Source organism: Chroicocephalus ridibundus, chromosome 8, assembly GCF_963924245.1.
Source record: "Chroicocephalus ridibundus chromosome 8, bChrRid1.1, whole genome shotgun sequence".
Classification (NCBI taxonomy): domain Eukaryota; kingdom Metazoa; phylum Chordata; class Aves; order Charadriiformes; family Laridae; genus Chroicocephalus; species Chroicocephalus ridibundus.
Window position 1 is genome coordinate 3,065,522 of NC_086291.1, and position 16,983 is coordinate 3,082,504.

The window sequence follows — 16,983 nt, forward strand, 5'->3', positions numbered from 1 at the left end:
CTTATGCTGCACTGCATATTTGTCAGGATTTCCTCCCTCACTCAAAAGTCGACTTTCATCTTTCCAAGACTGATTTAGCTGGAAAACTGGCTAGATTTACATAGCCTCAGCAGAGACACTGTGTAATGTCATAAACAAACACTATATAATATTCATTGTTTAAAAAGTGATCCAATAATTATTAAATTGATTACATGCTTTTTTCTGGTTCCCATACCAGAATGGGATTTTGTTTTCCGTTTTTACAGTTATAACTTGATTAAACATATGGCTAATAGTAAAACTGGTCAAAATTTTAACCCTTAATCCTTCAAGTACATGAAGTTAAATACACTGAATTGTACCTTTAAGAGTTATCTAAATATAATTAATAGAAATAAATAAGTCTGACGCTAAGAATGTGCATAAAAGCGTGTAAGGTAAGTCTTTTACATACAACACTACCCATATAGTTGTGAAACAATGAAAAAATATGAAATGCATTTTTTCTAAATTATTAAAATGTTTCAAAGCAGTAACTAATACTGTTTGCTCACCAATGGCCAGTAAACTTTAACAGCAGCCTTTCTGCTTTTACCAAGGGTGATTAAGGTTTTTAGAAGGCCATCACAGAGGGACACTAAATCGTGTTGTACTGTTGGTCTAACAGCCTCTCATATTATTTTACCCAATGTTGGCTTCAGAAAACATATTCCAGTATAATAAATTGAATACCCCAAGTTCAGCAACAAGACAACGACATCATAGGGTCCCCTTCAGGACTCATTGGATTTTTACTCAGGAGGCCTAAATCACTCGCACCTTCTTGAGTTATATAGGTCTTTTACACTTGGGAAAGAAAGATAATAATCGCTTATCATGGATGAAGTACCCTATTTATAATACACAGGCCGCCTGCCTGACACTTTAATATTACACTGGCATTAGAAGGACCCCATAGGGACACCGTGATACAGTCTGGTTACTGCAAACGGGTGTCACTATAATTAAGTGCCAGTGTTACACACACAAAATGGGAGTGGGTTAAAGTCAAGGAGGAAAAGAAGAATAAATGTTAATTTTCCCGTAACTAGTTTATAAAATGTGAACTCTCGTTTATACTCCTTAGACTTCCCATTACCCAGATATTTCTTACACGGGCCACAGTTCTGCCAAGAAGCGCTGCCGACACATCGCTCAGAAATCCGGTGAGCAATAGCTTAGTAACAGCACTGCCAGCAGCCCCTTGGTTTAGGTGGTTACATTTTTACTGGACAAATGACACTTTAGACAAAACAGACAGAGGGGAGCAATCCGGCCTCGGCTGAGGCGGGAGGACAACACAGCCTAACTATTACTTTCAATGTTAGTTCGATGATTCTAACAAATAAAAACCACCTTCCAAGCAGGAATTAAGTCATACCCTTCTTGGCAATACTGACCTTTCCGAGGCTGAGGTTCACCTCCATCCACAGCAAACACGCACCAACGGGGAAGCTTCGCGCTGCGGCTCCTTAGCCTTCCAGCCCAAGCGCTCAGGCCTCACTCCCCTGAAATGAGGAAACTTTTACCACATAAATCTCGTTACCTCCCTCTCCGGTGGGCGCAGGCATCTTCTTAAGCAAAATTTATCACCCACCATCGCGCAAAAGACGCTACAATCCCTTTGCCGGCGCCCGACAGATGGGGAAGCAACTCTCCCGCCCTGCCCGGCGTCCCCAGCCGCCCTGAGGGGCCGGCTCTGCCCGCACCTCACCTCACCTACCAGCCCAGAACAAACCTTCCCGAGGGGGGGAGGCCGCCACCGGCCCGGCTCCTACTGTCACACAGCACCGGGAGCAGGGGCAGCGGGGCCCGACGAGCCGGCCCTCGGCCTGCCCGAGCCGGGGGCCGCGTCCCGCCCTCTCGGCGCCGTTTCCAGCCGGCGGCGTTTGGCCGGTGCACGGCGGCGGCGGGAGGCGGGAGCTTTGCAAAAGGCGGCGGGAGCGGCTCCGGGCACCGCAATGTCGTAGGTATCGGGTAGGGGTGGCCGAGTGGGTCCGCTCGGCTCCGGGTGCCGCTGTCGGCCTCCCCCCCCGCCGAGAGCCGCTGGAGCGGAGCGGGCGGTGGAGCCAGGGCCCGTGTGGGACGCGATGAGGCGGAGCGCTTCTCCCCGGCGGCCTGGCGGCTTCTGTACGGCTGGGAGCTTGTTCCCTGAGGAGAAGTGTGCTCCTCGGGTCGTCCCGGAGAGCGGAGGAGCAGGCCACTGTCTGGGGAAGGGCGGGTTTTGTTTCTAGCTCCGTCTTCCCGTTGTTGGATGGGGCCGGGAATAGTTAAGATGGTTGTTCCTCGGGGCAGGGCCTTGTCCAGATGGAGCTTGGGTGGGCAATGCCCACTGGCATGGGTAATGCTTTATGTATGTTCCGTGTTCCTGGAGTGCTGCCTCCAGCTCCGCGGCCCTCGGCAGAAGGACATGGAGCTGTTGGAGTGGGGCCAGAGGAGGTCACGGAGATGATCCAAGAGCTGGAGCCCCTCTGCTGGGAGGACAGGCTGAGAGAGCTGGGGGGGTTCAGCCTGGAGAAGAGAAGGCTCCGGGGAGACCTTCCAGGCCCTAAAGGGGCTCCAGGAAAGCTGGGGAGGGACTTTTTAGCAGGGCCTGTTGCAATAGGATGAGGGGGAATGGTTTTAAACTGGAAGAAGGTAGATTTAGATTAGATATCAGGAAGAAATTTTTCACTCTGAGAGTGGTGAGCCCCTGGCCCAGGTTGCCTAGAGAAGCTGTGGCTGCCCCATCCCTGGAGGGGTTCAAGGCCAGGTTGGCCGGGGCTTGGAGCAACCTGGGCTGGTGGGAGGTGTCCCTGCCCAGGGCAGGGGGTGCCACCGGGTGGGCTTTAAGTTTCCTTCCAACCTAAATAATTTTATGACTCTAGGGGTGGAAGAGGGGCAGGAGCCGTGTCACAGATGGGTTGTGTTGAGTTTGACACCAGGGGTTTGTGCTGCAGGCTGCTGTGGGAAGTTATGGCAGGCCATGACACGTTCCCTATCCATTTTCCATCAGTCGGTATCTCTTTTAGTGTCTCCTGTTCTTATTTGTACCATTCTTAGCAATTTATCAAGCAATAGTCATGTAAGTCTGATGCTATTCTTGCGTTATCTTTGCTAATCTTGGGCTTCTGAATAACAATAAAGAAAACGTGTAGGACCTTGCTAACTTCAACAGCAGTAAGGTGAAGCTGTAAGACTTCTGCTGCCTATATATAGGCTTGGGATATTGTCCCAGTTTACAGCTCCTCGTGCCATTTCAAAGATCACTTATGTTAGAGCTAACATAGGTTCCAACTTCTGCCAGTCTTTCTCTTGACCACAGGTGGTTGAAGTAATCATGCCAGACAGTAGTAATACAAAGGAAACTTAGCAATATACAAGCTTTGATATTTTGGTGTGTAAGTAAGTCTGTTTCTCGCTGGTTGCATGCTGAGTTTAACTACCATTTAAAACGAACATAGAAAATGATCATATATTCTTTACGCTTTTACAATTAGTAAGACGTTTTTACTGGCAAGTTTTGAAGATGAAGCAAAACGTAAATAGCGTAGAGCTATTTTCTGTGGTGATTTGTTTCCCCCCCACCCCCAGTAAAGCAGAAACTTAAGAGGAAGCTAACTGAAATGCCTTCAAAATGCGCTACAATAATCCCTAGGGTATTTTTAATGAAAGAATATAGTCAAGTCCATGATACTGTATGTGATTGCTACCATTGCATTAATTCATAAATGAATTATGAAGGAAAGTTAAGTGTATGTGTAATTAAAAATAATATTAAAAAATCAATTTCTTTATAGAAAGTTAGATTGCATACCTACACTCCCACAGTTAAGCAGATAAGTGCTTTCATCAAAGCACTATTCAAGTGAGTAAAGATCTCCCAGTATTAGCAAGGAACTGACAGTATGACCTGATAGATAATACACTATAGAACTAATATGTAGTTATTTAACCTGATAAATATTATGGGGAAAATAATAATTGCAGGTTGTACGGCTACCTATAAACACGTGCCATCATACTCTGCATAGTTAAGAAAATAAAATTTTCTTTGAGGGAATTTTGAATGAATTCAAGGGTAGGAAACTCAGGTAAATAAGTTGTTGTGTACTGTCATCATATATGCTGCATCTTTTTGTGTCCTTTTCTTATTCATACTCTGACATTTGATTCTACGCCATAGCCAAAGCAAGGCTTTTTGAGCCATATAGAGAAGATAAACCAAACTAAAGCTGGTGCTGTTCCTCCATGGTGGGTCCTAAAATACTCTAGGAATTTTGTTTGCACCTAAATGCTCATATTGTTTTTTCTCCATGTGCATCTTTTGAAAAATCTGAGGGAAGACACTTTGGCCAACTGAGTCTTCGTGTTAGAAGTCTGGATGAATTTTGTGTCCATGGTCCTAGCCAGGGACCGCGTGTAGACTAAGAGCACAAATTTTAACTTATTTTGAGTGAATCACAGTCACCAGAGATTTACCTTCTCATATTATGGCGTCAGAAAGACAATCACTAAAAACAAGCCCACAAGCAAACCAGGCTGCTGGGTAGGATGGAGTGGGAAAAGCAAGGCAAATTTCACCTCCTGATGCCAAAATTTTATCCATGCAGCTCCTTCCAAGGTTGAAGTGCTTGCGTGGAATGAGGCTGCCTCTTCGTCGCCATAGCTCAGGGTATTTGCGGGGGCTTTGCAGGCCAGAAGAGAGAATTTTGGACTGACTGCAACTCTATCGCTGTACACGGTACTTGGCAGACTTGAAAGAACACAGTCTTGACCAGTCCACAACTTTCTCTCTAAGAAATTTTCTAAATGTTTATAATCTGGTGGGATTTTCAGGTAGTTTCTCATATATCTTCATCCTAGAGCTATGTTGACTCCAGATTCTGCTTTACTTTGGCTTCCAGCTTCTTTTGAAGTCCATCATAAAAACTTCCATCATAACATGCCTTAGTATAACATGCAAATGCATTGGCCCCTAGAGCATCCTTTCAGAGTACATGTATTAATAAATATAATGTTTCTCTGCTGCCACTGGGGTGGAAGATGTAATGGAGTCTGCATTCCTTAAGCAATATGGGTTTCTATTTAAAAAAGAAATACATTGTAAAGAATTCCATCAAACCGTTACAGCTTTGACTGCCCTTTGGCAAGAATTTCCCACGCTTTTTTAATTTAAATGTTACCTGTTTACTTGGCTTTTTTAAGATAGAATACTTCTCTTCCCCTTCCTGTAATAGAGATAGTTGTAAAACAGTATTCATATAAGACCGTTACCTGAGTTATATTTCAAAAATGTGTTTTCATTCCATTTTTCCAATGCTTTAATTTACAGTTTTGGAATCGTAACATAAATTTTAAAACTATAAGTTTGGAATGAGGTCATCTTAATTCCTTACAAGTCAAAGTATTCTTTTCCAAGACGAAAACTGTGAACTAAGTTCTTGAAATATGATGCATTTTCTAAATCTTGTTTAATTTGATACAATATATATGTTTCTTGGGGTCTGTGCTTATAAAGATTTTAAATTTTTTTCCTCGTTGTTTTATATAATGCTTTAAACTATTGTTAAGATTTAGGAATGTGCTTAAAAAGTTTCAGTTGTCTCTGGGAAAAATAGTCTTAATTTATGTTGACCTTTCTTTCCTTTGAGCATTTAGTCTGCATTCAATAAAATTTTGATGACTGCTCTTTAGAAGACAGCTGTACGATATAAAGTATTATAAATATTCAGCTTTCCTCTTCTAGCGTTGCCATTAACAGCTGGGCATCCAGTTCAGCAGAGCAGATTTTGCAGAGAGAGCTTGGCATGTTCCTGAATCAGTATAGTGAAAAAGACTAGAAAATAGTTTCTTATGGTTTGGGGACCTGTAAAGACATAGAGCATCTGTTCCCCGGTTAAGTCATAGTCTGGTAGCACTGAATCATGTTAAGAGCTAAAATGATGGGAAGAACTACTTTTTTCACCTTGGCTGTACCTGTTTTAAATGCCTAATACATTATTTCTACTAATGGCAAAATAATTTCAACCCTTGCTCAGAAGGTATGTAAATATTAATGCTTTTGTATTTTTTCATTGTTTATAGTCTTTGAGAAAGAGACAAATATACAATGTGATTTTACTTCACTGTCTTGGTTTTTATCTCTAGTATAAAATGGAGAATTGGATTTTCTTATGCAAACATTTTATTCCTCTAAACAGGCAGTGTTTTTGTTACACAGTATTTTAATCAGCTAATGTATTTGCTTTGGATGAGATTAGTTTTCTTGTGTAGTATAAAAAAATGTGAAACACAAAAAAGGAAAATGTCTTTAAAATTACAGATTATAGACCTTACTACCAGCAATCTTTGTGTCTAGGTGACCATAAAACTTGTCCATATTTTTCTCTTTCAGAGTTAAGAGAGCATTAAAGTTGGACACCGTTAAAAAAGATGATGTAAGTATTTTGTGGTGTATGGAATCATCTGGGCTGTATATATATATGTACGTGTGTGTATTTATATCTATATGCATACATATGTGTGTATATAAACATGATACATCATTAGAGTTGCATTGTATTGTTACAGATTCGATGTTGTCTAGAAAAATCCTAACAACACAAAAAATTACTGCTGAAAATGTTAGTATAAAATTTATTGTATTCCATTGTCATGTAACTGCCTGGCCCTAAGTAATGTACATCTGCATGAATCACATGAAAATAATGGAGAAATATGCATATTTTTATTGCCATCACTATTTACCCAAGAGCTGAATGAGTTAAGATCCTTGGTGAAATTATTTATTAGAAATTAGCTCCGTTATCCTGGAAGCAAATGTTCTGCCATGTAATTGTACATCTAACAATATGGAATTATGATAATGCTGTAATCTGCATATTACAAACTGCAAAATTGAAATGAAAACACTAAAGGCGTTTTCATGTCAAGGATATAATTATCTCCCTCAGCTAATCTGGCATAATGAAACAATAAAGTACTAACACTGCAATAAATTTCACCACAGTTATCACAATAAAAATAAAATTGTACTGTTGCTATTATTTTTTGTAAATGCAGCTATAGTATACTCTCAGTACCAGCATGTCATGACATATGTCAGTTTATTATCTGCTCCTACCAACAGTGGGTGTTGCTGCAGACATCCATACAGAGGAGCTTGTGAGAATGGCAGTGTTTAAAGGAAGGAAAATTTTGGAAAAGTAGATAGAGAAATAGCTGGTCAGCAGATAAGCTCCCAATAAATCTCCATGTCTGTGTCACTTTGAAGAGATTTGTTTATATGCAGCACATATTTGGAGGTCTCGCTGGTATTTAGCAAAACAGAAATTCGCAATTTTAAAAATTTTCTAGATACTTTTTTTTTAATTTAAACAAAGGTGGCAAAGTACCGCAGTGGCACTAAAAAAAATCATTAGCAATTTAATTAGCAGCTTAGTGTACCATTACCCAACTTGTTCTGCTCAGAATGCAGCTGTGACTGTAATTTTGCATCTGTTTCTTGGGCTGTAGTAACGTTTTTGTAGATGAGTGGTCCAGCTGAAATTACACACAATTCCCTTTCTGCCTTAAAGCTGTTCCTTCCCTGCCCCCTCCCCATGAGATAAAACGAAAGAGTTACTTGATGGTTACCTGCATTCAGGTTCTTGTGCAGCAAAAAGCTTAACAAAAGCCCATCTGAATGATAAAAACTTTTACTGGAATCTCAGTAATGTAGGCTTACACTATGATTTTTAGTTCATACAATGCCTCTAACAGATACATGTCAAAGATTTAAAGTGTTTAAAGTATACCATAATTAAATAACGTTGTAGGAGGTAGGAAGGAATGTAAGGTAATAAACACACGGTTTGTGTGAAGTATCTTTTTTAGCTCTGCCACATCCATTGCTGTTTCTACAATTTCTTCCTGTTGTTCCGGAGGCCCTCATTCTACCTGCTGGTCACAGTACCCAAAGCATGCCTGAACTAACCAGATCAGAAATTAGTATTTTTAGATTTTGTGATGTTAGTGTGGTGTCATTAACAAATTGCATAACTGGACCACGACTCTCCTTCCTGGAAGGAAAATTCTTACTGCCAAATAAATACTGTCCTTTGAAGTACTACAGTAACTTTTTCCAGGTAGCTGCTCAGTGGAGTCTTACTTCATATCCAGAAATATGGTGGCTGAGGTGACTGCTGTTCTAGCAGGAAAAATATCCTGAAAGTGTAAGCAGATTGGAGATTCTCCCTGTTACAAAAGAGTTTTGATGACATTTATATGCCTAAAGTGGCATTGATACTTTACTATAATTAATATTTCATTTAAGACAATTTGAAACATTTCTGTAACCTGCTTGAATGTGGCAAAATATTAGTGACAACAGACTGAAGATTTCCATCCGATATTGTTTAAATACTGATAGACTGCAAAAAAGAGTATAAGCAGCTGGTGTGAAATTATTTAGGGTATTCAAGACTAAAACAAGACAGAGTAATATCCAGGAGCTATAAGAAAGCTAGGTAAGTGGGCAGCAAATTAGATCTTTTGAAATACGGTGTAAGTCATATTACTAATGACTAATACTGTTGGGTTCTAGATTAAGGGTAACCACTCAAGGCAGAGTAGGAGAAGAAAAACATCAAAACTGCAGCTTTGTGTAGAAGTGCAGTAAGATATATCAGAAATAGAGTAGCAAGCAACACTGGAAGTATAATGTCATTGCATAAATCAGTATTTTGTCTTCACTTGAATTAGAATTGAATGTACTGTCACTCTACTTTAAAGTATAATTGCAGAAATAATAATCTTTGAACCTATATCATTCTGTGGAAGAAAATGAGTGTGAACATAGACTGTGGTACAAGTGGCACAAGAAATGCCTTCAAATGAAGGAAATTAAAAGATCAGGGTGTCTTAATAGGAGTTCAGTAGTGAAGAGCAGGAAAGGGGTATAAGACTATGCTGTTTGCTTTCTAGAGGGGATATTGAACATTCTTGTACTTTTATATAATCGAGAGGAATTTAATAATATTGCGGTGTGGAAAACTGAAAGCCAATAACGCTTATATGATATGTTAACTTCTAGAACTCATCCTGTAATTTTGGTAAAGTCGAGAAGGTAGTAGAAGCCATGATAAAAACACTCATTCATACAGATAACAAGAGTATGCATATCTAGGTAGGTGGGAAAATAGCAGTGTTAGGCTTCAGGACACTTAAATCAACTGCTAACCATCTAGGATCGAGAAGACAACTTCTGAGGGTTACCTAATTGTCCATTATACTTCTAGGTACAACTCATATTCCTAGTTCTTCTGTAAATGTATACTTTTTAGAAGCAGTTTCCTTATAACACCTCAAGAATTTAAGATTAATTATGAAAACATTAATATTCTCTATCATTAATTTACTCAGTAATAAAATGTAGCCTTTTCCCAGGTCCTGGATTCCTGATGGATTGTAGAGGCTTCAAGTCACCTTTGTATATGTAGCTTTGTGATCTGATATGACTTACATCCTGGTATGACTTGTGGCTTTCACCCATGTTACCTGGTTACTGCTTTTGCCTCCTAAATCTAAAATTGCTGTAGTTAAATTTTCCAGGGGATATTTGTGGGACCTTAAACCTACGAGGTTCAGGCCTTCTCAGAGTTGTCTTTCTGTCCTGTACCATGCTCCGAGCTCTCAACCATGTCCCCAATAGCCCTTTTCCCACAGCACCCAGGAGATTCATGCGCTGAGAAATCCTTACTGGACTGGAAGATTAGTATACCCTTCGTTTAGTCTGGTTTAAAAAGGAGTAGGATGAGGGTCTTATTCCAGCAAAGCAGGACAACATATGGGAAGTATGGAAAGGGAATAAATGAGTTATTAATTTGAAAATGCGGTGGAAATATCAGTTACTAAAGTGGAAATACCAGGTTGTCTGCTTTTTTGAAATTTCTTTTTCCTCAACTTGCCTTAAGTACTGTGCATTCTGTAATGAATATAAACCCCAGATCCTCACCTTGTATTTCATTTATGCTATCGAAACAGTGTAATATGCTTACCTATTATACTTTTTCTAACATAAATTGAATAATAAATGAGAGATGAATTAAAGAGATTACAGAACAATCATGTACAATAAAGCTGACTGCTGACTTTAAGTGTCTCCTTTAAGTGCTGTGTGTCCATGTGTATTTTTGTGTATGGCTCCTTTTTGACAGACTTTTTTGATGGTGTTATTTAAAGCTGCTAAACTTCGTAGTTGGAATCAAGTTGTTACTAGAGCTGAAGCCTTTATGTGCAAACAAAGTGTGGTTTTGGTTTGGTTTTTTATTCTGTAGATGAGCAGTGCAGTGAAATCCCAGTTTCTCAGAGTTGCAATTCAGCATCTAATATAGAGAGTGAACTGTGTTCCAGATAACCCCAGTTAATATTTCAGAATTGCAGACTAGTTCTTTTGAAAACTTCTGTGCACAATTCCTTTAACGTCATTAAATAACTCCTTTTATAATCATTATTGAATATCATATTGAAATTGTAAGCCAGAAACAAAATTTTGGATTTAAGGGACTTGGTGTTTTTTTGATTAACACTTGTTTAGAAAATCATTAGAAATAACTGTCTTTTGATAGAATTAAAATCTAAAAATAGTGGTTTATAGTTCATGTGTCTTAAATTTTCAGTACTGCAAGAAAAATAATACCAGGTTTTGGCTGCTTTAAAAAAAAAATGAAACAAAAAGCACCCAGGTGTTAATTCCAGAATATCTAAATTTCTGGAAACCACATCCTTTTTGTTTATGAAAACTGGGAGGCTAACGTTTGAAGAACTTTTTATTCTTTTGAGTAAAACTAATGTGAATGAGGAGGGGGAGTGCTAGAACGACTTGGTGGGCACCTGGCAGCCAGTGAAGGTCACCCCACCACAACATATAACACGGGCTTTCCATAAATGGGAGCACATAAAGTTAGGAATTGCTTAGAAAAATCTATTAGCAGGTGGTAAATGTTCAGAGAGGCTTTGTCTGGTTTGGGGTGCAATATGTAACTCTACTGATAGGAAAGGGAGAGGCCAGCATGTAATTAATTTGCAGAAGGGAAGTTTACAACCATTGTATGTTTAGGTGGTCATAGGTAGTTCTTTATCGTTAGCCAATATTCATTTAGATTCTTTGTCTTTTGCTACATTTTAGCCATCTGATGCAACACCTTTGAAGACCAGAAAGGAAAATCTAAACTCTTATTCACCGACAACAGGGACACGCGAAATGAGTCCATTTTCACCTCCTACGAGTCGTAATGCACAAAATCTCAGAAATCATCCATCAAATGGTTAGTTGAACATTCTGCCTTTCTTACTGCAACATTTTTCTGGCTATTGGCTTGATTTAGTAACTTATGTCTCATGTGGTATGTTTGATTTCTTTTTCCTCTTAAAGAATTTTAATCTCTTTTGGAAAAGCTGATGTTGATTTTTAAAGCTTGAATCTTTTCAGTATAAATCTTGGGGGTGTTTATGAAACAGCTTGTTTGTGAAACAAGTTTTGCTTTCTGTTGATCAATATTAAAAATGTTTGACTTTGGCTCAGAACAAAAAAGCCTATACTGGCATTTTTGGCAATAATTCCATTAATTCCTTTGGTTAGGCCTGTTTATGGTAGCCATGTCCTTTGTTTGCTTTCTTTCTAAGTCCCAGTTTTCATTGCCAGAACTGGTACGTGCTACTGAGAGTGACTTTGCTCTTCTTTGGATTATAGGGGAAGATGTTCTGACATTGCTGTGTACTATGTGCTGCTTCAGATTATTGCAAGGAAGTCCTGGTTTGCTCTTGCAAGGCAGTGCCATCCATTGTTCATAATACGCAGCTGAGGTCTGGGCTCTCTCGTGGTCCAGAGAGCTGTAAAGAAAAGATGGGTGCAGTTGATGCATGTTTATTTTTGTGGCCTTTTGAGAACTGTGTTGGGATTTGCAATGCAAGGCCTGGTTTACATACTTCCAGGTTTCTGGTGGTAAATGCTTGCACGTATGCATGCATACCTACATATAGCATTTCTCAGCTCTGAGTCTTTCTCTATCAATATTGAAAGTTACGTAGATTTTATCAAATCAAAGCTAAAAGGGAAGTTCAGTAAGTTTAACTCTTCTGCTTGGCATTCTTTTACATAATTTTTTACTATTTTTTTTCATAGTAAGGCACTTCAAGGCAATTTTTAATTAATCTAACATAACACTGAATGTCATTTGCTCTCAGAAAATATGCCTTTTTAAAATCATATTATTTCCAGTTCACTTTAAGATATATGTCCACTTAGTTACACAGTCACAGTTTTTGATGCAGGCGAACTATATATATTTTCAGTAGACTAACCTGCTTTTATGGCTGTATAGGTTGGGGTCTTTTTAAGTGTTAAAGAACCATTAGGTCACCTGGTGTGTCTTTTTTATATTAAAAAACTAATACAAAGAGACTTTCTTGTCATCTTTCCCATATAGAGCCCAAGAGCTTTATTTCCTTGCAGTACAACTCCTAGAAAGACAGTTTAGTCTTGATTTGAAGATTCAAATTATTTAAAAAATAATAGTAAAAATCCATCACTTCCCTTGTTAGCAAGTTCCTTGTTCAATTACCTTTGCTATTACAAAAAAAAAAAAAATTCTCCTGTCTGATTTTGAATTTGTCCGGCTTTAATTTTCAGCCATCAGTTCTTGTTATGCCTTTTTGTTGGGTTAAAGAGCTTTTTATGCCCCATATATTTTGGAATTTATGTGCAGTAATTGAGGCCTCACTAACATTCATGAATTATGATGAGTAGAAATATTCTGAGCAGGATAGAATAACCACTGTTTGAAATTTATCTAGATGTCTGCAGATTTTTGCACTAGGTATTGCACCACATGTTCTCATGATGGATCTACAAAAGTGGATTTTTTTATCCAGGAAAAAAGGGATTTTTTTTTTCTTTTTTTAAAGGAATGTGATCAAGAAATTTTGGGATTCTATCAAAGCTGGCTGACCAAAAAATGAGAATTACTGGAATCCTTCAAGCTGAAAATACTGCAATCTGTGAGCATTACACCCCTTTTCCTTATTAAAAATAGCAGATGACCTGAGCAAGCATGGCAATGTCGGGTGTTTTGGTGGCAACATAGCTATGCACAGTTACAGGCCCATGTGCCGAGGTTTTGGGTTGGTTTATTTTTCCTAATTAGTATCGTGCTAGGAAACTAAACAGAAGCAGCTATATCCTAATTCTTTGTCATGCTGCCAGTCTTCATTATAACCTGCCTTTGTGTCCTTGTTACCTGTTTGTCGAACAGTTTTAATGCAGTCGAGTTTTTTATGAGCGCTCGCTGACGGTTGGAATATTCACAATTTTCCTACTGAGTTCTCTGCTGATTCCAGTTTTCCCCAGAATAGGTTGTCTTCTCCACCAGTGCTCTGCTTTTGAATTGGGGGTTTGCCCCTGCAACTAGTACAGAAGTGGCTGTTTCAACCATTGACATTCCAAGAAACCTTTGGAGGAATAATTAGACTAATTTTCTCCCCACTCTTTCAGTGAGTGATAGCATGTCTCAACTAGTTCTGCAGACCTGATTTATTGAAAGGACCTGTCTTTTAGGACACCCTTGCCTTCACATAATTTAAGATACATACAGTTGATATGTGTTTAATTTTGTGGCCTTTTGAGAACTACATTGATATTTGCAACGACAGGCCTGCAACGAAGTTTATGTACTTCCCGGTTTGGGATGGAGGGAGTAAAACTTTGCCTACCAGAAAGTAAGGATCTTTGCCACAGTGCCTACCCTGTCTTGTGAACAATTCCTTCTCTCAAAACTAGTGACAACTTCTTTCTTCCTAAAAAGATGGTGATTTGGCACAGTGAGTATCTCTACACTCCCACTTCACATCTAGAAATCTTCAGTGACATTTAATCAGCCGTTCAAAGTATTGACCCCTGCATTCTTAAAAGACTATAGTTTCTTTTGGGGATTATTTTCTTCTTCATCAAAATTGTTTAAAACATTGTCTTAAGTATTCCCACGGATAGCCCTGGTTATGTGTTGAATTTTCTCCTTGGAGTTTAAACCAAGTTAGATAGCAATCTAACCCCACTGTTTTCCAACTTTCTTCTTACTGTGAAAAGTAACTCTTCCAGTGAGCAGCACTCTGACTTAGTTTGTTAGGGAATTTATGTCTTTGACATGTACATTTATCTACTCTGTTTTTCTTCAGAGAGAAAGGTATTTTCAAAGTCTTCACAGGTCAGATTTCTATGGCAGTCTCTGTTTTCATCAGTAAGAAGGAAATTTTGTGTTTGGTGTATTAACTCCTCTACCCGTCTCAGGATTTGATAGTACTTCCTGGGTGGAACAAAGAGCCTATGTGACTTTTTTTTTTGCCTTGTGGTAAATCTGAATCTCTTCATCCTGTAGGAAGAAACCTTTCAATGAGAAGAGTTGCCAGTAGGTGTTCTCCGTCAGATCAGAGATGTGGCTATTGTTACTGCCATCAGTTGGTATGCCTGTGCTGGCATCTGCTATGTCATGGAAAGGTCAGGTCATACCATACTTCAATTAATTGTTTTGTCATGATGTGGCAAGCTCCATTCTCAACCAGAATGAAGCAGTAAGTATTCAGATTCAAGCAAAGCTACTGCATATTATACCTAGCCACTAATGATCGCTGAATTAAGATTGCCTGTATCCTGAGGGAAGAGTCAGATTAGAACAATCTATGTCCCCGTTGACCACAGTCTAAGGCAAAGGGAGCAGTAAGCTTTCTGTTAGTGTTGCCACATCACAAAAGCAGTTCTGAAAAAAAAATTCTACTTTTTTATGTATAAATGCAGATTTTAATTTTGTGGCTGTCTGCAGAATATGAAACTATACCTCAGCCTGGCGGGATATTCACCTGCACTTTAACACTTACCTTTGCAAAAAGCTTTTAAAATTATATAGAACGATAGCAGTCAGATACAAAACTAAAAGTGCTATGGCTCTTTAGATATCTTGCTATCCCTACTTGTTTGTAATTACCTGCTTTAATGACCTCTTTCCTTTAGTTTTAGTCGATGCTTTTTGCTGGCACAACACATGATAATACGCAAACATTTAAATCTACTGTAAGTTTTAAAACTTTTTCAGCATCTCTGCATTTGCATTATGTGCCTTATCTCTTAGGTGAAAGGAAAAAGAGGGGCAAAATGTCTCGCGTTAAAATGCCTGTATATTAGGATGTTGATGGGAAAGGTGAACATGTACTATATGTCTATACTGATATTAAGTATGGACATAGGGGAACATTCTTTTTGCCTATAAAAAGGCAGATCACATGGTCATAGCTGACATTTAGATGGATAATTATTCCATAATGTAGTACTAGCCATCTTTTTTTTTTCCCTGTGTTCATCTAGCTGCAAGATGGTGGTATATAAGATGACTTCTTATATCACAGGTTTCAGGTTGTCCTTTTAAACCCACAATTTCTTTTCTCTTTCTGAAAAGACACTTTTATTTTAAGTGTAATGTGTTAATAGATTATGCATATCACCAGTAAGTGAGGTGTTAGAGTATAGTCTATATTCTATTTTTCTGTGACCAATGCATAAGAAAACCAGAAGGCTGTGCCACCATACGGAGAGACCTGGACAGGTTGGAGAGCTGAGCAAAGAGGAACCTTATGAAATTCAACAAGGGCAAGTGTAGGGTGCTGCACCTGGGAGGAATAACCCTATGCACCAGGACAGGTTGGGGCTGACCTGCTGGAGAGCAGCTCGGTGGAAAGAGACCTGGGAGTCCTGGTGGACAACAGGATGAGCACGAGCCAGCAATGAGCCCTTGTGGCCAAAAAGGCCGATGGCATCCTGGGGTGCATCAAGAAGAGTGTGGCCAGCAGGTGGAGGGAGGTCATCCTCCCCCTCTGCTCTGCCTTGGTGAGGCTGCACCTGGAGTACTGTGTCCAGTTCTGGGCTCCCCAGTTCAAGAAGGACAGGGAACTGCTGGAGAGGGGACAGCAAAGGGCTACCAAGATGATTAGGGGACTGGAACACCTCTCTTATGAAGAAAGACTGAGGGACTTGGGCCTCTTCAGTCTGGAAAAAAAACAGCTGAGGGGGGACCTTATCAACACTTATAAATACTTAAAGGGTGGGTGTCAGGAGGATGGGGCCAGGCTCTTTTCAGTGGTGCCCGGGGACAGGACAAGAGGTAACGGGCACAAACTTGAGCATAGGAAGTTCCACCTAAACATGAGGAGGAACTTCTTTGCTGTGAGGGTGGCAGAGCCCTGGCACAGGCTGCCCAGAGAGGTGGGGGAGTCTCCGTCTCTGGAGACATTCCAAACCCACCTGGACGCGTTCCTGCCCAACCTGCTCTGGGTGACCCTGCTCTGGCAGGGGTTGGACTACATGATCTCCAGAGGTCCCTCCCAACCCTATGATTCTATGAAAACAGAATGAAATTTATTACAAAATTAATGCCATTAGCTATGAGAACTTATTTTGCATTGTGCAAAGTCCACAAAGTAGCATGCATCTACCTCACTGAGGAGTCAGATTGCAATTACTTGTCTAATGAACATGACTTTCTTTTGAATAACACTGTGGAGGAGTGCCTCCACAAAGACTAAATACCTACAGAATGCTAAGATTGTTCAAAAGTAACATTTATTTTAGGAGAAGACGTGAACCAACACAGCTGTAAGATAGTAGGTCTTTATGATGTCCTATGTATGTCCTGTTGGGCTGCCTGATAACTCATATCTTGCCTAACTACCCAAAATCTCACAATCCATTTATGACATAAACTTCCAAAATAACAGAATACTAAATATTCACTAGTTTCTCATCATTGTTGGCTAACGTATTTTTAAGATTTATTTTAAATTGTTTTATTTTTATTCAAATCAATCCAGGGTTCTGCCATTCCATAGTACTGGTCTAAAAGTAGTATCTGTTGCCTAACTGATGACTGATATATGTGCAAGTTCTACAAGTTCTTAGAT

General features: G+C 39.5%; 2 protein-coding genes across 4 annotated transcripts in view; one reads left to right on the forward strand and one right to left on the reverse strand.

The window, feature by feature from the left end:
• The window catches only part of EFCAB7 (EF-hand calcium binding domain 7), a 29,447-nt gene extending 27,526 nt beyond the window's left edge, over positions 1-1,921 (reverse strand). Inside the window, exons 1-2 of one of the 3 annotated variants that reach the window (XM_063343519.1) lie at positions 1,800-1,921; positions 1,422-1,529 (exon numbers count right to left, since the gene is read on the reverse strand). The gene's annotated coding sequence lies outside the window, so the exon portion shown is untranslated. The other 2 variants (XM_063343518.1, XM_063343520.1) reach the window with 2 other exon arrangements.
• Positions 1,901-16,983, forward strand: part of ITGB3BP (integrin subunit beta 3 binding protein) — a 34,608-nt gene continuing 19,525 nt past the window's right edge. The window contains exons 1-3 of the mRNA XM_063343521.1: positions 1,901-1,987; positions 6,398-6,440; positions 11,171-11,309. Coding sequence (XP_063199591.1) covers positions 1,983-1,987; positions 6,398-6,440; positions 11,171-11,309 — 187 coding nt within the window. The 5' untranslated portion in view covers positions 1,901-1,982. The remainder of the gene's footprint in view (positions 1,988-6,397; positions 6,441-11,170; positions 11,310-16,983) is intronic.